General features: G+C 44.3%; 1 protein-coding gene across 1 annotated transcript in view; it reads left to right on the top strand.

The window, feature by feature from the left end:
- ndufs1 (NADH:ubiquinone oxidoreductase core subunit S1) overlaps positions 1 to 23,652 on the top strand; it is a 67,070-nt gene that overhangs the window by 26,763 nt on the left and 16,655 nt on the right. Inside the window, exons 8-14 of the mRNA XM_070876202.1 lie at positions 1,073 to 1,258; positions 5,740 to 5,874; positions 7,900 to 8,014; positions 9,142 to 9,287; positions 10,045 to 10,173; positions 14,007 to 14,136; positions 19,148 to 19,308. Coding sequence (XP_070732303.1) covers positions 1,073 to 1,258; positions 5,740 to 5,874; positions 7,900 to 8,014; positions 9,142 to 9,287; positions 10,045 to 10,173; positions 14,007 to 14,136; positions 19,148 to 19,308 — 1,002 coding nt within the window. The remainder of the gene's footprint in view (positions 1 to 1,072; positions 1,259 to 5,739; positions 5,875 to 7,899; positions 8,015 to 9,141; positions 9,288 to 10,044; positions 10,174 to 14,006; positions 14,137 to 19,147; positions 19,309 to 23,652) is intronic.

Genomic DNA, 23,652 nt, shown 5'->3' with positions numbered 1-23,652 from the left:
ACTTTATTTTAGTAACTGGATATCTTGTGCATATTGAAGCAGCTAATGGCCTAGTCGGGGAACGCACTGCGACACTGCAAGCATCCATAAAGACAAGAAGGTATGTGCAAAAGTAGCTGGGGAAAGAATTGGGCTGCTACTGTAAGTGTTGGCCATGGCTCAGTGGTAGCTTTCCTCTGAACTCCCTACTGCAGAGACTTGAGCACAAAATCTAGGATAATACTGCAGTACAGTACTGAGGGAGTGTTGCGATACTGGAGGATCCGTCTTTCAGATGAAACCTTAAACTGATGCCTGTCTGCCCTCTTGGGTGGACGTAAAAGATCTCATGGTACTATTTTGAAGAAGAATTCTCCCTGGTGTCCTGACCAATATTAATCCCACAACCAATATTATTAAAGTAGATTATCTGGTCATTTATCTCCTTGCTTGCTTGTGCGCAAATTGGCTGCCACGTTTCCAACATTACAACAGTGACTACACTTCTAAAGTACTTCATTGGCTGTAAAGCCCTTTGGGTTATCCTAATGTCTTGAAAGGTGCTATAAAAATATAAGTTCTTACTTTTACACTAGTTTCAGCATCTCCGTGTTAGGGAGGGAACACAAATTATGAATGAACTCAGCTATTTTTTTTAAGATTAATTAGACTTTATAGTTTTAGAAGGACACTCCTACACACTAGCAGAAGAATAATGCATGGTGTTTTGTATAGAATGATGTTTGCATTGTTATAAAACAGCCCATCTTCTGACATGTGTGAGCGTACCTTCGGAGATTTACTAGTCTATTAAAACCAGGAGCCAATGTGCATTGGTGTCACGTTGAAAACATTACACTTCGTCATTCACAACACAATTGTAACAAAACAAAGATTTACAATTTGTTGCAGCTAAAGTGCCTTACTAAGGAAGAAGAGAGGGAGCTTTTCTGTGCATCTAACCAGTGTTATACCTGACTGGGAGACAGTCAGGACAAAAAATGGGAAAATGTTCAATTTCCCTTCACCTTGATGAGCACAAAAATTCATAGAGAAGGGAAACATTATGCAATTCTTTTTCGTTCTTTGACAGGTTTGCCAGTGAGGTGGCAGGAGTAGATGACCTGGGCACCACAGGAAGAGGTAATGAGATGCAGGTTGGCACATACATCGAGAAGATGTTCATGTCTGAAGTGTCGGGGAACATCATCGACCTTTGCCCTGTCGGAGCTTTGACATCGAAGCCCTACGCCTTCACCTCCAGACCCTGGGAGACCAGGTGTAGTATTTGCTCAACCATTTAAGTACTGTACCCTGTTGCTGTATCTTGTGGTTATTTGTGCTTATGTATTCCCATAGGATACTGTGTATTCAGCAGCATAGGTTTGTGTTACGGATAGAAGCATACAGCAAATCTTTGCCTGCCTGGTAAGGAGAATAGGAACAGGAGAGGCCGGCCATTCAACCCCTCAAGCCTTTTCCACTATTCAATTAGATCATGGCTGATCTGTAACTCAACTCCATTTACCAGCCTGGGTTCAATATTCCTTCATACCCTTACCCAGCAAAACTCTTATCAATCTCAGTTTTGAAATTTTCAATTGACCTCCAGCCTCAACGGCTTTTTTACGGAAGTGAGTTTCAGATTTCCACTACCCATGCAGCAAGTGGTTAGAATCTGAAATTCACTGCCTGAAAGGCTGGTGGAAGCAGACTCAATCGTGGCTTTCAAAAGGGAGTTGGATAAGTACCCAAAATAAATAAATTGCACGGTTACGGGGAAGAGGACAAGGTAGGGGAGTGGGACTAGCTGAAGTACTCTTGCAGAGACCAGGCACGGGCTCAACGGGCTGAATGGCCGCTTTCCATGTGTCACCATCTGTGATTCTAAGAAGTGCTTCCAGACATCACCCCTGAATGGCCTAGCTCTAAAGTTAAGATTGTGCCCTCTTGTTCTCGACTCCCCACCAGAGGAAACAGTTTCTCTCTATCTCCCCTATTAAATCCTTTAATCATCTTGGACAACTTAATTAGATCATTCCATAATCTTCTGTACTCAAAGGAATACAAGCTTAGTCTATGCAACCTCTTCTCATAATTTCACCCTTTTAGCCTTGCTATCATTCTACATAAGAACATAAGAAATAGGAGCAGGAGTAGGCCATACGGCTCCTCGAGCCTGCTCCGCCATTTAATACGATCATGGCTGAACCGATTATGGACTCGGGTCCACTTCCCTGCCCGCTCCCCATAACCCCTTATTCCCTTATCGGCTCAGAAACTGTCTATGTCTGCCTTAAATTTATTCAATGACCCAGCTTCCACAGCTCTCTGAGGCAGCGAATTCCACAGATTTACAACCCTCAGAGAAGAAATTTCTCCCCATCTCAGTTTTAAATGGGCAGCCCCTTATTCTAAGATTATGCCCCCTAGTTCTAGTCTCCTATATCAGTGGAAACATCCTCTGCATCCACCTTGTCAAGCCCCCTCATAATCTTATACGTTTCGATAAGATCATCTCTCATTTTTCTGAATTCCAATGAGTAGAGGCCCAACCGACTCAACCTTTCCTCATAAGTCAACACCCTCATTTCCGGCATCAACCTAGTAAACCTTCTCCGAACTGCCTCCAAAGCAAGTATATCCTTTCTTAAATATGGAAATCAAAACTGAACTCAGTATTCCAGGTGTAGCCTCACAAATACCGTATTTAACTGTAGCAAGACTTCCCTGCTTTTATACTCCATCCTCTTTGTAATAAAGGCCAAGATTCCATTGGCCTTCCTGATCACTTGCTGTACCTGCATACTATCCTTTTGTGTTTCATGTACCAGGGCTCCTAGGTCCCGCTGTACTGCAGCACTATGCAGTTTTTCTCCATTTAAATAATAACTTGCTCTTCGATTTTTTTTCTGCCAAAGTGCATAACCTCACACTTTCCAACCTTCTACTCCATCTGCCAAATTTTTGTCCACTCACTTAGCCTGTGTATGTCCTTTTGCAGATTTTTTTTTTGTGTCCTCCTCACACATTGCTTTTCCTCCCATCTTTGTATCGTCAGCAAACTTGGCTACGTTACACTCAGTCCCTTCATCCAAGTCGTTAATATAGACTGTAAATAGTTGGGGTCCCAGGACTGATCCCTGTGGCACCCCACTAGTTACTGATCGCCAACCCGAGAATGAGCCACTTATCCCGACTCTCTGTTTTTTGTTCGTTAGGCAATCCTTTATCCATGCTAATATAATACCCCCAATCCCGTGAACTTTTATCTTGTGCAGTAACCTTTTATGTGGTACTTTGTCAAATGCCTTCTGGAAGTCTAAGTACACCACATCCACTGGTTCCCCTTTATCCACCTTGTTCGTTACATCCTCAAAGAATTCCAGCAAATTTGTCAAACATGACTTCCCCTTCATAAATCCATGCTGACTCTGCCTGACTAAATTATGCTTTTCCAAATGTCTGCTACTGCTTCTTTAATAATGGACTCCAACATTTTCCCAACCACAGATGTTAGGCTAACTGGTCTATAGTTTCCTGCTTTTTGTCTGTCTCCTTTTTTAAATAGGGGCGTTACATTTGCAGTTTTCCAATCTGCTGGGACCTCCCCAGAATCCAGGGAATTTTGGTAAATTACATATAATGCATCCACTATCCCTGTCGCTACTTCTCTTAAGACCCTAGGCTGCAAGCCATCAGGTCCAGGGAATTTATCCACCTTTAGTTCCTACTGAGTACCACCTCCTTAGTGATTTGTGGGAAGTTCTTCCCCACATCCCCACACACCCCCATCCCCGCCCCCTCATAACCCCTTGACTATCCACTGATGGGATATTTTTAGTGTCCTCTACCGTAAAGACTGATACGGAATATTTGTTCAGAGTTTCTACCATCTCCATGTTCCCCATCACTAATTCCCTGGTCTCGTCCTCTAAGGGACCAACATTTACTTTAGCCACTCTTTTCCTTTTTATATACCTGTAGAAACTCTTGCTATCTGTTTTTATATTTTGTGCTCATTTACTTTCATAGTCTATCTTCCCTTCTGTTGTGTATCTGTAAAGCATGCACTCCCATGTTCCGCCACAAGGGCGCGCATCCCCTGAAGTCCCAAGGGATCCCAGCATCCCTTGGGAGCACTGTATATAAGCCGGCCCCTAAGGCCTGTTCCTCACTCTGGAGTGTCTTAATAAAGACTGAGGTTACTGTTACTTTAACCTCCCTGTGTGCAGTCTCCTCTGTCAGGAACACAGTACCTTTCTTAATCATTTTTTTAGTCATTTTTTCCTGGCTTTTAAAAGCTTCCCAATCTTCTGTCCTCCCAGTAGTTTTGGCCACTTTTGTATGCCCTTATTTTTAATTGGATACTATCCTTTATTTCTTTAGTTAGCCACAGATGACTCTCTTTTCTTTTACACCCTTTCTTCCTCACTAGAATATATTTTTCTTGAGAATTATGAAATTCTGGTGAGTTGAAATCTCAGCTGTGCTTGGAGGTCGCAAACAAATGACTTGTGCTTCACCTTTCAAGAAGGGAGGGAGGAGAATTGGAGGCTGTGTCAATCAAGGCCATTTTCATACAGCTCCTAGTGACTGTGTGACGGAGCAGGATTGCCTGAGACCAGGAAGTGAGTTGTATAACCACCTACGGTGACACGGGAGACCTAAACGCTTTTGGATTTGATGTATAGAAGCTCTGGTGATGAGGGTGTTGGGGGACCATTTCCCATATTTTGGGAGCCTCTTGTCAACAAAAAGCAGACATTGAGACAGAGATTCAACACCGCCTCCAGTGCAGCCTTCGGCCACCTGAGGAAAAGAGTTTTCGAAGACCAGGCCCTCAAATCTACCACCAAGCTCATGGTCTACAAGGCTGTAGTAATACCCGCCCTCCTGAATGGATCCGAGGCATAGACGATGTACAGAACACACCTCTAGTCGCTGGAGATATATCACCAACGATGTCGCCGCAAGATCCTGCAAATCCCCTGGGAGGACAGGCGCACCAACATTAGTGTCCTCGTCCAGGCTAACATCCCCAGCATTGAAGCACTGAACGCACTCGATCAACTTCGCTGGCCAGGCCACATGGTTTGCATGCCAGACACGAGACTCCCTAAGCAAATGCGTTATGCGGAGCTCCTTCACGGCAAACAAGCCAAAGGTGGGTAGCGGAAATGTTACAAGGACACTCTGAAAGCCTCCCTGGTAAAGTGCGACATCACCACTGACACCTGCGCATCCCTGGACAAAGACTGCCCAAGGTGGAGAAAGTGCATCCAGGAGGGCGTTGAGCTCTTCGAATCTCAACACTGAGAGCGTGAAGAGGTCAAGCGCAGGCAGCGGAAAGAGCGCGCAGCAAACCAGTCCCACCACCCCTTCCCTCAACGACTATCTGTGATAGGGTCTGTGGCTCTCATATTGGGCTGTTCAGCCACCTAAGAACTCATTTTAAGAGTGGAAGCAAGTCTTCCTCAATTCTGAGTGACTGCCTATGATGATGACAGAAGCTCTTAACTTTCAAATCACAGTGACCAACATCAAACAATATGGTGCTCTATCTAACTGTGATGTTGTATGTGGTTTTATTTCAATGTGCTGTGCTTCGGGACCTTGTTTAAGTACAAAGTGGGCTTGATGAGCTTAATGCTAGATTCTTGTCACAATTCCTCAACCCAAATTGCCACACAAGATACTAATCTATTCTGTCTGTCTGTGCTTAACTTTGTCACAACTGTCATAATGCTTTTACAACAGGAAGACCGAGTCCATTGATGTGATGGATGCTGTCGGAAGCAATATCGTCGTGAGTACACGGACTGGGGAGGTGATGAGAATCCTGCCGAGGTTAAATGAGGACGTGAATGAGGAGTGGATCTCCGATAAGACCAGGTAATGGATTTTAACAGGATGGGGTGTTTTGTACAAAGTGGTGCCCGACATAAAATCCTCCAACTTTGTCAATGAATTGGCAAGGATTAATGAACCTCACATTTGGAAGCATTAGCATTGAAGAGGAATAGCAATCCCACTCCTTCCAAGTGTCAGCTGTGAGTCAGTTGTAGCACTCTTGCCTCCGAGTCAGAGGGTTGAGGATTCAAGTCCCACTCCAGAGGCTTGAGCACAAAATATCGACTGACCTTTTAAAATCATGAGGGGTCTGGACAGAGTAGATTGAGAGAAACTGTTCCCATTGGCGGAAGGGTCAAGAACCAGAGGACACAAATTTAAGGTCATGTGCAAAAAAACCAACGGCGCCAAAAGAAAAAACTTTTTTTTAACACAGCGAGTGGTTAGGATCTGGAATGCACTGCCTGAAAGGGTGGTGGAGGCAGACTCAATCACTGCTTTCAAAAGCGAATTGGATAAGTACCTGAAAGAAAAAAAATTGCAGGGCTATGGGGAAAGAGCGGGGGAGTGGGACTAGCTGAGGTGCTCTTTCAGAGAGCCGGCATGGGTTTGATGGGCCGAATGGCCTTCTGTGCTGTAACCATTCTATAAATCTATGACACTCTAGCGCAGTACTTTCAGAGATGTTGTCTTTCTGATGAGACATTAAACCAAGGCCCCATCTACCCTCCCAGGTGGATATATTTCAAAGAAGGGAGTTCTCCATGGTGGCTAGCCCATATATTTCTCTCTCAATCAATCATATAAACATATAAACAGATTATCTGGTCATTATCTCATTTCTGTGCACAAATTGGCTGCTGTATTTCCTACATTACAACAGTTACTACACTTCAAAAGTTCTTAATTGTCCATAAAATACTTTGGAATGTCCTGAAGTTCTAAAAGGCACGTTATAAATGCAAGTTCTTTCTTTCCAGCCCATCAGATGGTGTGGAAGAAGATGACACTTGTTACACTGTAGAATCATAGATAGAGTGGATCGGAAGGTCCTATTTCACTTAGCAGAGGGGTCAACAACCAGGAAGTATAGATTTAAAGTAAAGTAAGATCTAAAAAGGAGGTCTAGAGAGGATTTGAGGGAAAATGTTTACATCCAGAGGTTGTTGGGGTCTGGAACTCTGCCTGAAAGGGTGGTAGAGGCAGGAACCCTCACCACATTTAAAAAGTGCTCGGATGTGCACTTGAAGTGCTGTAACTTAAAAGGCTACGGACCAAGAGCTTGAAAGTGGGATTAGACTGGATTGCTCTTGTCAGCCAGTGCAGACACAATGGGCCGAAATGGCCTCCTTCAGTGCTGTAAATTTCTGATTCTATAATATTACAGCGTAGGAGGCGATCACATGGCCCATCGAAAGATTGATCTTTCGAAGAGTAATCCAGTTAATCCCACTCTTTCCCCATATCAGTGCAATTTTTCTCCTCCAAGTATTTAACCAATCTCCTTTTAAAAGCTACTATTGAATCTTTTCCCCCTCCCCCATCCTATCAGGCTGTGCATTCCAAATCCTGACCACTTTACGTTAACAAGTTTTTCCTCGTGTCGTCTCTGGTTCTTTTGCCACTCATCTTTCATATGTGCCCCCTTCAGTCATTGGAAACAGTTTCTCTTTATTTTCTCTATCAAGACTCTTCATGATTTTAAACACCTCTATCAAATCTCGACGTCGCCTTCTCTGCTCTAAGGAGAACAACCCCAGCTTCTCCACTCTATCCACTTAACTGTAATGCCTTATCCCTGGAACCTTGTGGCTAGTTAACTAATGTACAAACATTGGTAGAATTGAAAGGTATTCGGCCAATTCAGTGTACTGATCCTTAACATAGATAATGTACTGTTTCATACAGATAATACATACTGTACAGGTGATGAGCAACCCAGCCTCTCCGCTTCCAATTCCGTGATATGTGCCATGTTGGAAATATTTTATCGTTCAATTTTTTAAAATTTATTTTTGAAGTGGTTGCAATTTTTAGTTTTGCCTACTGCACTGTTTTGCTCTGCAGGTTTGCATATGATGGCCTTAAGCGTCAGCGCTTAATTGTTCCCATGGTCAGGGGTTCTAAAGGGCAGCTGGTGTCCGCATCCTGGGAGGAGGCATTAGCACAGATTGCTGAAGTGGTAAGGAACTTGCAATAAGCTAAACTCGTTCATCAAACATTGTGTAGTGGGGGAGAGAAGACCTGATATAATGCAGCATATCTGCAAGTTGACCAAACATGGTATCTGCGTGCTTTTCCTTGAAATCAAATCGCTCCATAGCCTCACCCCTCCCGATCTCTGTAACCTCCTCCAGCCCTACAACCCTCGGATCCCTACGTTAACCAATTCTGGTTCTCTTGCGCACTCCCGGTTTCCTTCGCCCTAACATTGGTGGCTGTGTCTTCAACTGTCTAGGTCCCAATCTCTCTCATTCCCTCTCCAAACCTCTCCAGTGCTGAGGAGATGTCCACATCAAGATCAAATATGCTACCGTAAAAGGTTTTGTTTCCTCCATCCCTCCCTCCTCCAAGGGGGCTGAGTGAGCTGCCAGCATGCACTCTGGTATCTAAATACCCCGAAAGATATGCTTGCCACCCCAAGGTAGGGCTGCTGGCTTTTGTCCAGTCCTAAATCAGACAAGAGGGGAGGGAGGGGCGGTTGGGAGAAGTATTTAAAGGTATAGGGTGTGTGAAACAAGGCTTCTCGCGCGGGACACACCATTTTTATTCATATGCAATCAGCAAACTTTTTTTTCAACCCTGTTTCCAGTCATCAAAATGAAGGCTATTCTTAGCTGAATACAAGATTTACAAGAAGTGAAGATTTAAAAGATTATGAACGGTGTTGTTAGAGTAGATGAGGAGAAAATGTTTCCACTGACAGGACAGTCAGTAACCAGAAGGCACAGATTTAAGATAATTGGCAAAAGAACCAGAGGGGAGGTGAGGCGAATTTCTTTTACGCAGTGGCTTGGTTTTGATCTGGTATGCACTGCCTGAAAGGGTGATGGAAGCAGATTCATATTAGCTTTCCAAAGGGAACTGGATAAATACTTAAGAAAAATTTGCTGGGCTAAAGAGAAAGAGCAGGGGACTGGGACTAATTGGATAGCTCTTTCAAAGAGCTGGCACAGGCACAATGGGGCAAATGGCCTCCTGTGCTACATGATTCTATGAAATGCAAGATTTTTCTTCCCCTTCCTGCGCTCGCTCGCTCTTTCTTCCCCCTTCCCCGCAGAAAAAAATCTACTGATATTGTGGCTCCAGTTGCAGGGAGTGCAGGATAAAGGCGTGGCCGCTATTGCTGGAGGAATGGCCGATGCCGAGGCTCTCGTGGCCCTGAAGGACTTAATCAACAGGTTAAACAGCGATGCACTGTGTACAGAGGAGATCTTCCCTATAGCTGGAGCTGGGTAAGATTGCCACATTAGCAGTTGTATGGAATTGGAGAATACAGTACAGGATGAGGATAACAAACCCAAGATTATAGTTTTTTGATTCGCTAACTAGTTGTAGTTATAACAATTTCAAGAAGGAAATTTTCCATCCTTATTCGGACTGGCCTATATGTGACTCCAGACCCACAGCAATGTGGTTGACTTTAACTGCCCTGAAATGGCCTCTCAAGCCACTCAGTTGTAACAAACCACTACAACAAAGTATAATAAGAATAAAACCGGATGGACCACATGGCATCGACCTAGGCTTGGATTCAGACATAACAAAATTACACTCAGCCCAGTTGACCCTGCAAAGTCCTCCTCACTAACATCTGGGGACTTGTGCCAAAATTGGGAAAGCTGTTCCACAGACGAGTAAAGCGACAGGCTGACATAGTCATACACAGAATCATACCTTTCAGCCATCGTCCCAGACTCCTCCATCACCATCGCTGGGTATGTTCTGTCCCACCACCATCTGCTTAAAAGTGCCATTTTTTAAAAAGTCGTTGGGGATATTTGATACCGGCACACTTAACAAGAAAAAGCTGACCATTTGGATATGAGCCTGTCATAATGGAAAGGATTATGTTTTTGAATACTCTACACCACCATGTCCATCTAAGGATCTTACAGAATCAACACAAGCCAAGGGTTGTTTATAAAAGTAAAAGGCAAGCTGTTATATGGTGTTTTGTTTAACGGTTGAATTTTTGCTGTTTTCAAACAGTACTGACTTGCGTTCCAATTACCTGCTGAACACTAAGATCTCAGGAGTGGAGGAGGCTGATGTCCTGCTGCTGGTCGGCACCAACCCACGCTTCGAAGCCCCACTTTTCAACGTTCGGGTTAGGAAGAGGCGAGTACATTAACAGTCACTAAACTGGAAAAGGAGGCTTGTATATTCCTGGGTGGAAATGGCTGTAGTTCTCTTGGCTTGTTAATGCTTCCCTTCACTCTCTGGCTTAGGCCGACAAGGTAGCGGACAAAACAATAATAATAACTTGCATTGATATAGCACCTTTAACGTAGTAGAACGTCCCAAGGCATTTCGCAGGATTGCAATCAAACTAAATTTGGCACCAAGCCACATAACGAGTTAATAGGACAGATGGCAAAAAGCTTGATCAGAGAGATAGCTTTTAAAGAGCGAGGTAGAGAGGCGGAGAGGTTTGGTGAGGAAATTCCAGAACTTGGGGTCTAGACGATTGAAGGCATGGCCGCAATGGAGCGATGAAAATCGGAGATGCGCAAAAGGCCAGCTTTGGAGGAGTGCAGAGATTTCAGAGGGTTGTAGGGCTGAAGAAGGTTACAGAGATAGGGGGGAGTGAGGCCGTGGAAGGATTGGAACACAAGGATGAGAATTTTAAAATTGAGGCATTGCTGAACTGGTGGTTAATGTAGATCAGTGATGGGTCAACAGGACTTGATGAGAGTTAGTTAACAGGCAGTAAATTTTTGGATGAGCTTAGTGTAGCATGGAAGATGGGAGGCTGACCAGGAGAGCATTGGAATAGTTAAGTCTAGGGGTAACAAAGGTATGGATGAGGGTTTCAGCAGCAGATGAGCTGAGGCAAGAGCAGAGTTGGCGTTCTTGGTGATGTGGTCGGAAGCTAAACTCGGGCTCAGATATGACACCAAAGTTGCAAAGTGTCTGGTTCAACCTCAGAGGGTTGGAGTTGGTGGCTAGGGAAAGGAGTATGTGAGTTTGACCCAGGACAAAGGCTTCAGTTCTCCCAATTTTTAGTTGGAGAAAATTTCTGATCATTCCAGCAATTGATGTCGGACAAGTAGTGTGACAAATTAGAGACAGTGGGGGGGTCGACAGAGGTGGTGGTGAGGTAGCTAGATGTCGTCAACATACATGTGGAAACTGACGCTGTGTTTTCGGATATTGCCGAATGCAGCACGTACATGAGAAATAGGGGATCAAAGATAGATCCTTGGATGATTTCAGAGGTAATGGTGCGAGAGTGGGAAGAGAAGCCACTGCAGGTGATTCTCTGGCTATGACTGGATAGTTAAGAACCAGGTGAGTGCAGTCCCGCCCAAGTGGATGGTGGAGGAGAGGCGTTGGAGGAGGATGGTGTGGTCAACTGTGTCAATGCCTGCAGACAGGTCGATAAGGGCAAGGAGGGATAGTTTACCATAGTCACATAGGATGTAATTTGTTACTTTAATAAGAGCCCTTTTATTACTATGGTAAGGGCGGAAACCTGATTTGGAAGGATTCAAACGAGTTCTGGGAAATATGGGCAAGGATTTGAGAGATGACGGTATGTTCAAGGAGAGAAAAAGGAGGTTGGAGATGGGACGGTAGTTTGCAAGGACAGTGGGGTCAAGGGTGGGTATTTTTGAGTTGTAAGTGTCTTGGGGGGTGAGTTTTTTCCAGGATGGACACACAAGGAAGTGGGGTTGGGAGGGGAAAGGGTTATGTAGGTGGCGAACGACACAAGGATGTGATCAGAGTTGGGCTTATCGGTGATTGATATGATGGGAGTAGTGAGGCCACGTGAGAAGGCAAGGTGAGAGTGTGGCCGTGAATATGGGTAGGTAAGTTTATGTCGAGGGAGAGTTTAAGGCAGGATAGGAGGACTCAGGGGAGAGAGAGCATGAGATGGAAGTTGAAATCATCGAGGATGAGAAGTCAATTGGTGCAGAAGGGGGAAAGCTGAGGAGGTGAAGATATCTCGGTGAGAAAGTTGAGTGGGCGATAGAAAAAGAGGATTTTAAATCCGAGGCGAGAGTGGTGGAACATGATAAGATGCTCCAAATGAGGAGAAGGTACTAGAGGAGTAGGGGGACAGACCAAGGTGTGATTTAGTGATGAGAGCCACAACGTCATCGCAGCCGTTTGACCGGGGCAAGTGGTGGAAGGTATAGCCAGGGATGGAGGTTTCATTTAGGGTGAAGTTAACATCACCCCTCAGCCGGGTTTCTGTCAGGCCATGATGTCAATGCAATCTTTTACAATAAGCTCATGGGTGGCAAGGGCCTTATTCGCAAATGAACGAGTAAAGGGAAAAGAAGAAAAAAAGGATGAAAAAGGGGAAATAAAAGAGATGTGCTCGGGTCAGGAGTGACAGGCAAAACGCATATGCGAATGGACACTAGGAAACTCGTGTTATGTAGGCCTGGTCACGTAGCAAGATTAGGATCCATATGCCCTACTAATAAATGGGCAATAGAGGGGAGATGATAACAACAATAACTTGTATTTTTATAGTGCCTTTAATGTAGTGAAATGTCCCAAAGCGCTTCACAGGAGTATTATGAGCCAAAAAATTTGACACCAAGCCACATCAGGAGAAATTAAGGCAGGTGACCAAAAGCTTGGTCAAAGAGGTAGATTTTAAAAAGCGTCTTGAAGAAGGAAAGAGAGGTAGAGAAGTTTCGGCAGGGAATTCCAGAGCTTGGGAGGAAGTCTAGTGTTAAAGTCAGAGGTCCCGTGATGGGAAAAAGTTGATGCAGGTAGGGTGAAGTCAGCTTGGAGCATTGACAAACTGATGTCAGGTTCGGAGACAGATGTGGAGGGCGAGTGTGTCCATAAGCTATTTGAAGGGTGGAGTATCAGAGGACGCACTGCTGGAGGTATTTCCATGGGAATGAAGATCCAAGAGGTGTGCAGAATCGATTGTGGGGCAGAGAAACCGTGGCAAAGTTCCGTCTCTCTATAATCCATAGGTGGCGGAGAAATGGACTTCGGCTCAGGAGAGTGAATTTCTGGCCAGGAACCAAACTGTAAAGAAGACTGAAGCTGAAAAATCAATAGGACCAGTAATACAGTCATAAGCTCAGCAGGTAACTGCAGCTGTGGGGGATGCAACTGAATAGCAGATCAGAGACAAAGCAGTTCAGTCCTACACTGTAGTTCAGTGGAGAAGTGTAGTCTTGATGTCCAGAGAAGTCGAGGAATTTGGAAACCAAATTTGAGCCAAGATCCAGTGCTCACTGAGGAAGACAAAGAGCAGGCATGGTCAGATGATGGGCAGTTTTATCCCCTTCCACCACAAGGCACAGAACATATGAAACTCCACGGTACTGCTTTGGATGGGTATGAGTTGTATGCAGCCACAGAACTGAAATATGCCGTACAATGGGCTGAAAGGCTTTACTATTGGGCTGGCTATTCCGTTGGTAAAAAGCCATTCCCAACAAACTTTCACCACCTCGTGTTATTTATGTCATCTCTGAATTATTAAACCATTTCACATGTGTGGTTCCTCCAGCTCTACGAGAACTCTGTATTCCTCGAACTCTGGCCTTTTGCACATCCACGATCCTTTGCTCCGCCATTGGCAATTGTGCCATCAGCTGTCCAGGCCTTAAGCTCTGGAATTCTCTCTCAAAACCTCTCCGCCTCTTCAGCGCTCTCTCCTCCTTTAAGACACTCCTTAAAATCTACCTCTTCGATCAAGATTTTGGTCACCTGTCCTAATATTGTGTGATGGTGTCAAATGTTGTTTAATAATGCTCCTGTGAAGTACCTTGGGATATTTTACTTGATTAAAGGTGCTATATAAATGCAAGTTGTTGCTTCCATGCGTGTGCGCGTATGGGATCGGACTGAACTGTGACCGTTCTCTTCTCTTCCTCCGCAGCCAGCAATTGAATAGTTCTAATCGCATTAATCAGGCAAAGTCTGTCATAATAGTTGTTTCATTCCTTCCAAATATTTATGCCTATTTACAGCTGGCTACACAATGATCTCCAAGTGGCTTTAATCGGGACAAATGTGGACTTGAGCTACACCTACAATCACCTTGGAGACTCTGCGCAGGTGTTACAGGAGATTGCATCAGGAAAGCACCCTTTTAGCCAGGTACAGGCTTGCCTCTCCATGTTATCCTAACCATGTGCAATTCATATTTCTTCGTTATTTTAATCCATCCATTATTCATATTTCACTTAATATAGTTGCTGATGGAGCAACTGCTATGCATTTGGTGCCATTGGTATGGAATTGACTGTCCTAGCACAGTGAATTTTGGCTGATTTGAAACTCTCAAAAGGAATTTGGGATAGATATTAGCAGGGAGTTGAGACGTCTTCTTTCGTATGGTAGTAGCAAAGCAAATCAAATGTCAATATCTAAGTTGGATATCCAGGCCAAAGCTTCCGGTGCAACAGCGTGGATATCTTGTAGGCTGTGAAAATTTCCTCTGAGGGCAGTGCTCAAAGATGTGCTCCAGGGTCTGATTAGATGTTCCACAGTCGCCTGATGGGGCTGCTTTAATCTTCCATCTATGGAGAAGGTGGCAGCATCTACCATGACCGGTTTTGAGGCGGTTGATTGTTCACTGTTTGCAAGGAAGGTTTGATCCTACAGGTTGTACTGTGGGGTCCTCTATAAGGAATCAATTCTGTACATTGCAGTTCTTCCAAGCATTTCGCCATCGGTCATCAAGGCTGACGGAAGATCGCTGAAGTCCATCGGCAACGGTCCAAAATAGTCTTCTAGATTTGAGATGGGTTGGTGGTAGATTGTTCAAGTCGTCCTGGATCGGCATGCCTTTGCTGGTGTAGTGGTTGTATTCTCTGGAGACTGCATATTCACAGTGTAGGTGTGATGATGCGATGTTTGCAAGCACAGCCAGCCAAGGTGTTGGTGTCGATAAAAGTTCCGATGATAATTCTCACGGTAGAATTCAGCTGAACATCAACAGATTTGACATGCGGACTTGATAGCCATGCCGGAGAGCAGTACTCCGCTGTAGAGTACACTAGGGCGAGTGCTGCAGTATGGAGGGTTTGAGCGTCTGCTCCCCATGTGGATCTGGCGAGTTTCTGGATAAAGTTGACCCAACTCTTTAGTTTTTTTCCAATGTTCTGGAGATGTTGTCTATATGTCAGTGTGCGATCTTGCATGACCCCTACATAGGAGGGTTTTTTTGGCATGGTTGACTTCTGTGCCACAAAGGGAGTAGAGTGATTTGCCCTTTTGACACAATAAATGGCCACTGTCCTAAAAACAGGGCCTTGATTGAGTGAATTAACATGCTTCTATAATCTGGTGTTTTTATAGAATTGGGTTTCCTCTTTGATTTCACAATGGTGTTTGTAAGTGGATTTGATCACTCAAAATCTGAAACTACCTTTTCAGTATTCTGCCCTTGCAGAGGTTTGTGACCTTGACCAGTACAATTTCTTCAGAAATATGTATACTGGATTTTATAGTCTTCTGCTACAATATGCAAGTGGTTTTGCCCTTGGTGGCTTTGAATCACCCCCCCCCTTACAACAGTTCTAGACACCGTAATTATAGTAGTGAACAGAAATATACAGTTATAGCTAGATCTTTTGGTCTCCACCATCACAATGCTTTCATTCAAGTTAAAACACACCCTGGTGGTGTAAAACAAAAAACACACACAGTATAACACTCAACCCTGGCCCATCTGAACAGGCCCCTAACACGAAGTACCCATGACTAAAACACCCCTGCTTGGTTAGATAGGGTACCACCGAATCTTTCCAACAGAATGCGCGTACGCCTACGGTCGTTGCAGTGAACCTCCACACTAAACCCCTAAGGCTTGGTTGGGATACACGACACCCCTTCACACTATGCGGTGGTCTTAAAGATGTGCGGGCTGGGATAAATGCTCACCAATTACCCCTCTGGCTTACTCGCTGCTTCTCCCGATGAGCGAGGCTCTCTTTGCTCATAGATGGTGTTTCTTCTCTCCGGCCCAGACGGAATGCTCAGTCCTTGTGCGTTGAACGAAACAAGCAAGTGTAGAAGAGGAGAGAGAGATGGCAGCCAAAACTGCCTCTCTTATACCTGCAAAAATGCTTCCTCTCATGCCAAAAGTTAGTCATTCACCTGAGGCAGTTCAACTGAAAGCAAAAAAAACTCCCCTTCGGACGGAGTCTTTGTCAACTGTGTTGTTCCGAGGGACACGGTTCCAATGAGTCTGGGTGGGCGAAAAACTTCCTTTGTGTCTTGAGCACCCACCAATCTTCTTGATCTCTCACTGATGGGTTCCATTACATGACAAAGGGCCCCCCCAATCAACTATCTTCCTGCCATTTCAGCCATTGATCCATTCCTGCCCACCTGATGTGTATTCCTGTGGGACATGTTTGGACCTGTCCCACGTCATGCTGTCTGCCCTTCTGCGGTAACAGCCAAGTTAAGAGCAATGTCCAAAACTTAAAGTCCAAAAGTTTGTGCTTTTGCTGTCGATGTTTTCACCGACTTCTTACAGTTCCCCCGATGATAGTTCAAGAACCCTTCTGGAATATCAAACGTCCGCTGGTGAAAGAACATCGTGGCTTCCAACCAACCCTATATACTTTACTTTTAAACCCCCCCGAATACATCCCTTAAAATACAACACCAACACATTCATACAACATATTTACAGAGAAAAACATTCTGGTTCAACCTTTAACCAAGGCCTCCCACCGACTTCAGAGCGCCTTGCTTCGCCTTTTGCAAGACAGCCGCAACAAATACATTACAATGAGAAATTGTATAATTACAGGAGTGTGCGAGCAAATCTGGATCCACAGAGGAAATTCTACATTCAAACTAATATCCCACCAGAGCGGGGAATTTATCTCTTTAATTTCCCCCCCTCCCCCCGTGTTCTGGTTTGTCTGTTCCAGTGTAAAATAATGTTTCTGCGAGAGCTCAGCGGCTTTTATTAACGTTGTGAGGTGTTCGGGCAGAAAAGGAATCTGATACCCGAACTGTGTGATTTACTTCTGCAGATTATGGATTGTGTTATTCACCATGATGTGTACCATGGATGGCTCTGGGATTGGAAGGATGCGCTCTTGGGCCACTTGAACTTTGCAATGGAGTTTGAAGCAGAAAGTCGTGTCGGTGACCGGACCCCAAGTGTCACGGTGCCCATGCTCTTCGTGACGCACTATGTCCCGTTGCCCGCATGTGCTTCCCGAGGTGGAACGTTGCTCTGGGCTATCGCCTCCATGGTGCAATTAATAGGCTCGGCACTCTATGATTCAAACCCGCACTCTGGCCAATCGAACGCGTTCAAGTGCTGGGGACACAATATGACGTGTGTGCCCCTGCTCTGGCATCCCTTGAGATCAGTGCCGGTCATGGCGTGTTCCCACTTTATCACAAACAGTGGGGCCCCATGGTACCGCATGTGCACCCACTCCTGTGAGACGCCAATGTTTTCCACTCGGTATACCGCCGCTGGCTGTGGTGTCCCGCCCATCACCGGCATACACAACACAATCCCTATCACCGAGTGGTTGGACCGACCGCAATCCACTTGGACTGGGTAGGCTTCGGAAGCTAAACTGAGCTGACACAGACTCATCGAATTATGATACAGGCTGAGCGCTGCAAGGTGCCGGTTGCTGACCCACGATGGGACACGTCCTTGCTGGAGGTCCTCCAAATTATTGCGTCCATCGCCTAGCAACTAGGCACCGTACAACACGCACACTTCATTCATGGCTGCCTGTGCCGAGGCATTCCTATCCTCCCGTATCAATTCATTAACCGTTTTAGCATGTGTCTCCAGCTCCGCAGTGACCTTTTTTTTTTAAGTGAATAGTCATCACCTGGTCCTTCTTTAGCTCCGACCCTATCACTTTATTCCCTTCCCCCAGGATCTTTCGCAGCTGGTCCTTTAAACCGCTAACCTGCATCTGCAGCTGCACGTCGTCCGTACTATTAATGAGCGATGTACTCTCGCTAAACGCCGTAGCAACATCATTGAGCACCCCTCGCCTCTGCCTCCCGGACTAATGTTATCGTACACTCCCATGTTGTACAACTTTTCCCGACTCACATCCACATAGCTGAGTTCAAAGAACTGGCGGAACATTTCTTTAATGAGGGCCTCATACAGCTGCTCAGTTTCTTTTGGACACCACTCGGGCAGATGTACCCCGGTTAGGTTTAAAATGACCGATGCGACCGCTTAATGCACCCCCTGGAATAAAACCTTCCCGATCGGGACTAAAACTAAACCATTCCCTGGGCCTGGTGTGGTGGCGGGACACCTATCGTCTGTCGCCTGTACCGTTGGGGCTGTGGGCCGGGGCTTCCTCTTGCGTGCGACAAGTTCCGTGAAATTTATTGTGTTGTGGAGAGTCTGGGATCACGCAGGAGTCCATACTCTGATCCCATCTGATCCCAGCCCCAGCGTCCTGCCATTGCCTCAAAAAGGCAGTCGACACACCCGCTGGGCAGATCCGCTCTAACTCCCACATACACACAAATTCCCTGTTCCTCCTCCTACCCTTGTCCCAGTCACTTCCACTCCCCCCGTGTCTCCATAACCTGTCGGTACGTATCGTTCCCTAGTCTTTCCCAGTCCGCTGTCTGGTTCCCCGTGTCCTGGCTCAATTTTCAAAAATATAAGCAAAATTCACACTTGTGCCAACTTCTGTTCGTACTTGCACGAGCATGTTAGTAAGGTGTGCTATGTGTTTGTACATGCCATTACTTGGGTCATTTAGATCCTGGTCTGTGAAATACTGAAGTCCATGTTACAATAAAATAAACAACCAAATCTGTTTTGGTTTACTGTCTAGGGAACAATTTAGTTGAAGGAAAAAAGCCAATGAATTGATGTTAAATGTCCCATTACCAGATTAGAGTTTGAAGTGTTTGGCTTAGTTCGGAAAGTATCTTCATTTGTGATGATCGATCTAGACAGTCAAACATTTCTGTAGTTAAAATCTAATTACAGGAATAATAGTTTAGCACTGGTCTCGGTACGCTGTGTGTGACTCAACCTGTAAAACGGATCCTAAATTGAATGCAAGTGAAGGGCAAAGCATACGGGTACACTGACATTTACTTACTTCTGTTCTTCCGATTCCACCCCACTGCAAAATAGGTCCTAAGCAAAGCAAAGAAGCCCATGGTGGTGGTGGGCAGTTCGATTCTCCAGCGGAGCGATGGTGCAGCTATACACGCCGCAGTCAGCACCATTGCACTAAATGCCCGAGCAGGCAGTGAAGTTGGAGGTGACTGGAAAGTTTTAAATGTCCTCCAGAGGTCAGTGCTGTGATCATTACTGCTGTGAAAGCATTTTGTAATTTGGGTGTAATGTTTGGTGTTTTAAGCTGCTCCCTAAACTTCAGGTTCCAGTTCAGGCACTGGTTCAGTGTCAGCTGTGGCTCAGCAGGTAGCACTACTTGAACACAAAAATCTATGCTGACACTCAAGTGCAGCACTGTCATAGGTCTCGTCTTTCAGATGAGATGTTAAACCAAGGCCCTGTCTGCTATCTCCGGTGAACATAAAAGATCCCATGGCACTATTTAAGAAGAGCAGGGAAGTTATCCACAATGTCTTAAACAATATTTTTAGCCCTCGATCAACATCACAAAAAACGCATTATTTGGTCAATATCACAACGCTGTTTGTGGGACCTTGCTGAATGCAAATTTGAGGCCGCTAATGTTCTCTTTAAGCTACGCGGCCACGCAGCACTTCAGAAGTCTCGTGCAACCCATTAAAGGGGCTGTGTGGTTCCAAATAAAGTTAGTGAACATTGGCTGCCACATTTCCTACATTACAACAGTGACTACACTTCTAAAGTACTTCATTGGGTGGAAAGTGGTTTGGAGATGTCCTGAGGTTGTGAAAGATGTTATATTAATGCAAGTTCTTTTTGCATAACTCCTACCAGTCAAACTAGTAGTGAATTTTGTCAGATTACTGTACAGTGTCCCATCTAACTTCACATGCAATACTGAATAAAGAAACTGGCATTTATATATGGAGACTTTCACGACTTGAAGATGTCCCAAAGTGCTTTACAGCTGATGAAGTACTTTTGAAGTGTGGTCACTGTTGTAATGTAGGAAATGCAGCAGCTAATTTGCGTATAGCAAGGTCCCACAAACAGCAAAGTGTTAATCACCAGATAATCAGTTTTAGTGATGTTGGTTACGGCATAAATATTGGCCAGTACACTGAGAACTCCCCTACTCTTCTTCAAATAGTGCCATGGATCTTTTACATCCACCTGATTTGGCAGATGGGGCCTTGGTTTAATGTCATATCCAAAACACGGCTTCTCTGGCATTGCAGCACTCCCTCAACACTGAACTGGAGTGTCAGCCTAGACTTTGTGCTAAAATCTCTGGAGTGGGATCCTCGGACTAAGAGGCGCGAATGCTACCCACTGAGCAACAGCTGACATGCAGTACTGAGTCAGTGAGTTATGGTTTAACACTATCTCAATGATCTAATAACCTGCCTATGCTTCGTGATTGATCTTGGGAACCCCTGAATTGTATTACAACAACACACCCCTACCAACTGCAGATCTCGTGTAGAAATGTTGATAGTCAGGCAATATGCTGTTTTATATCAAAAATCTGACAGGAAGTAAGTATGATGCTTATAGGAAGTATGCGGTATGCACATGACTTTCTATACATTGTAGGCATCAGTGTATATGTATCTCTTGCATCTGACACACATAAGGCATCGCCGTTCAAAGTATCCAATTTTGTTAAATGATCGAGATAAAAGAAAAAAAGAAAGGCAATCTTTGATCTGACATTGGACATTTATAGGTGATTTCAGCTGTATTCAGTAGTTTACAAGCAGCTAGGTTTGTCTAATAAGAGCAGTGGCCATTCCGAGACCTGCCAGTTAAGAGGGCTAAAAGTCACAACTGTGTTCCAGATCCTTAAATAGAAGATCACACATCGGGGGTGGGGGAGGAAAATCTTTGCATTAGTGAGGATGAAAGAAAATAACATTTAAAGTACCTCATCACAGCATGTAGAAAAGCAATTCATATGTCATGAGTTACTCAGAAGCACAGTTGCTTCTGTTTTTCCTACAAAACAAAAGTTTTTTGTGCACAGCATGATCCCACTAATAGCAATTGGATAAATGATGAGCAAGTCTCTTTTTTTTGTCCTCGAGGGAGAAATTTTAACCAGGTGTCCAGACCAATATTTATCCCACCAGCACTGTCACTTACACCGATTATCTGGTCATTTATCACATTGTTGTTTGTGGAATCTTGCTATGTGGAAAATCGGCTGCAGCGTTTGCTTACATTAAGCATTGACTACCCTTTAAAACTGTTTCATTGGTTGTGAAGTGAAAGGTGCTATATGAATGCAAGTCTATTATTTTAACTAGTGCCAGCGGATCTTTAATGTCTGCTGACCCATAGGCAACATTTTGTGGTCTCTCTCCATTTAAATAATTTGCTTTCTTATTCTTCCTTCCAAAGTGGATAACGTTATATTTTCCCACATTATATTCCATCTGCCACATTTTTGCCCACTCATTTAACCTATCCCTTTATAGATTCTTTGTGTCCTCTTCACAATGTGCTTTCCCACCTATCTTTGTATCATCAACAAATTTGGCTACGTTACACTCGGTTCCTTCATTCAAGTCATTTAATATAGATTGTAAATAGTTGAGGCCCTAGCACTGATCTCTGTGGCACCCCGCTAGTTACAGTTTGCCAACCTGAAAATGACCCATTTATCCCGACTCTGTTTTCTGTTAGTTAGCTAATCCTCTATCCATGCTAATATATTACTCCAACCCATGAACTCTTATCTTGTGCAGTAACCTTTTATGTGGCACTTTATCGAATGTTGCGAAGATTAGTGGTAGGCCAGAGGATTGGGAAATTTTTAGAAACCAGCAAAGGAACTAAAAGAGAAAGAGAAAAGATAGATTGTGAGAATAAACTAACAAGAAATATAAAAACAGACAGTAAGAGCTTCTGCAGATATCTAAAAAGGAAGAGAGTAGTTAAATTAATTGTTGATCCCTTAGAGGATGAAACTGCAGAATTAGTAATAGGAAATGGAAATGGTAGAGACTTTGAATAAATATTTTGTATCCGTCTTCACAGTAGAAGACACTAAAAGCATCCGAAAAATAATAGATAATCAAGGGGCTGTAGGGAGGTGGAAACTTAAAACAATCACAAGAGAAAAAGTATTTGGCAAACTAATGGGACGAAAGGTGGATAAATCCCCTGGACCTGATGGCCTGCATCCTAGGGTCTTAAAAGAAGTGGCTGCAGAGATAGTGGATGCATTGGTTGTAATCTACCAAAATTCCATGGATTCTGGTGAGCGCTCAGAAAATTGGAAAACTGCAAATGTCCCTATTCAAGAAAAACTTGAAAGCAGGAAACTATAGACCAGTTAGCCTAACATCTGTAATTGGGAAAATGCTGGAGTACATTATTAAGGAAGTAGTAGCAGGACATTTAGAAAATCATAATACAGTCAAGAAGAGTCAGCGTGGCACTATGAAAGGGAAATCATGCTTGACAAATTTGCTAGAATTCTTTGAGGATGTAATGAGCAGGGTGGATAAAGGGGAACCAGTAGATGTTGTGTATTTGGATTTCCAGAAGGCATTCGATAAGGTGCCACATAAAAGGTTACTGCACAAGATAAGAGCTCATGGGGTTGAGGGTAATATATTAGCGTGAACAGAGGATTGGCTAACTAACAGAAAAAAGAGTCAGGATAAATGGGTCATTTTCAGGTTGGCAAACTGTAACTAGCGGGATGCCACAGGGATCGGTGCTGGGGCCTCAACTATTTACAATCTATATTAATGACTTGGATGAAGGGGCAGAATGTAATGTAGTCAAATTTGGTGATGATACAAAGACAGGTGGGAAAGCAAGTTGTGAGGAGGACACAAAGAATTTGCAAAAGGATATAGATATTTTAAGTGAGTGGGCAAAAATTTGGCCAATGGAGTATAATGTGGGAAAATGTGATGTTATCCATTTTGGTAGGAAGTTTAAAAAAAGAGAATTATTATTTAAATGGGGATAGACTACAAAATGCTGCGGTACAGAGAGATCTGGGAGACTTTGTGCATGAAACACAAAGTTAGCATGCAGGTACAGCAAGTAATTAGCAAGGCAAATGGAATGTTGGCCTTTATTGCACGAGGTATGGAGTACATAGAAACATAGAAAATAGGTGCAGGAGTAGGCCATTCGGCCCTTCTAGCCTGCACCGCCATTCAATGAGTTCATGGCTGAACATGCAACTTCAGTACACCATTCCTGCTTTCTCACCATACCCCTTGATCCCCCTAGTAGTTAGGACTTCATCTAACTCCTTTTTGAATATATTTAGTGAATTGGCCTCAACATCTTTCTGTGGTAGAGAATTCCACAGGTTCACCAATCTCTGGGTGAAGAAATTCCTCCTCATCTCAGTCCTAAATGGCTTACCCCTTATCCTTAGACTGTGTCCCCTGTTTCTGGACTTCCCCAACATTGGGAACATTCTTCCTGCATCTAACCTGTCTAACCCCGTCAGAATTTTAAACGTTTCTATGAGGTCCCCTCTCATTCTTCTGAACTCCAGTGAATACAAG

Source organism: Pristiophorus japonicus, chromosome 3, assembly GCF_044704955.1.
Source record: "Pristiophorus japonicus isolate sPriJap1 chromosome 3, sPriJap1.hap1, whole genome shotgun sequence".
Taxonomy (NCBI): domain Eukaryota; kingdom Metazoa; phylum Chordata; class Chondrichthyes; family Pristiophoridae; genus Pristiophorus; species Pristiophorus japonicus.
The sequence above is the reverse complement of the archived record's forward strand: the minus strand, read 5'-3'. Positions and strand labels throughout refer to the sequence as shown.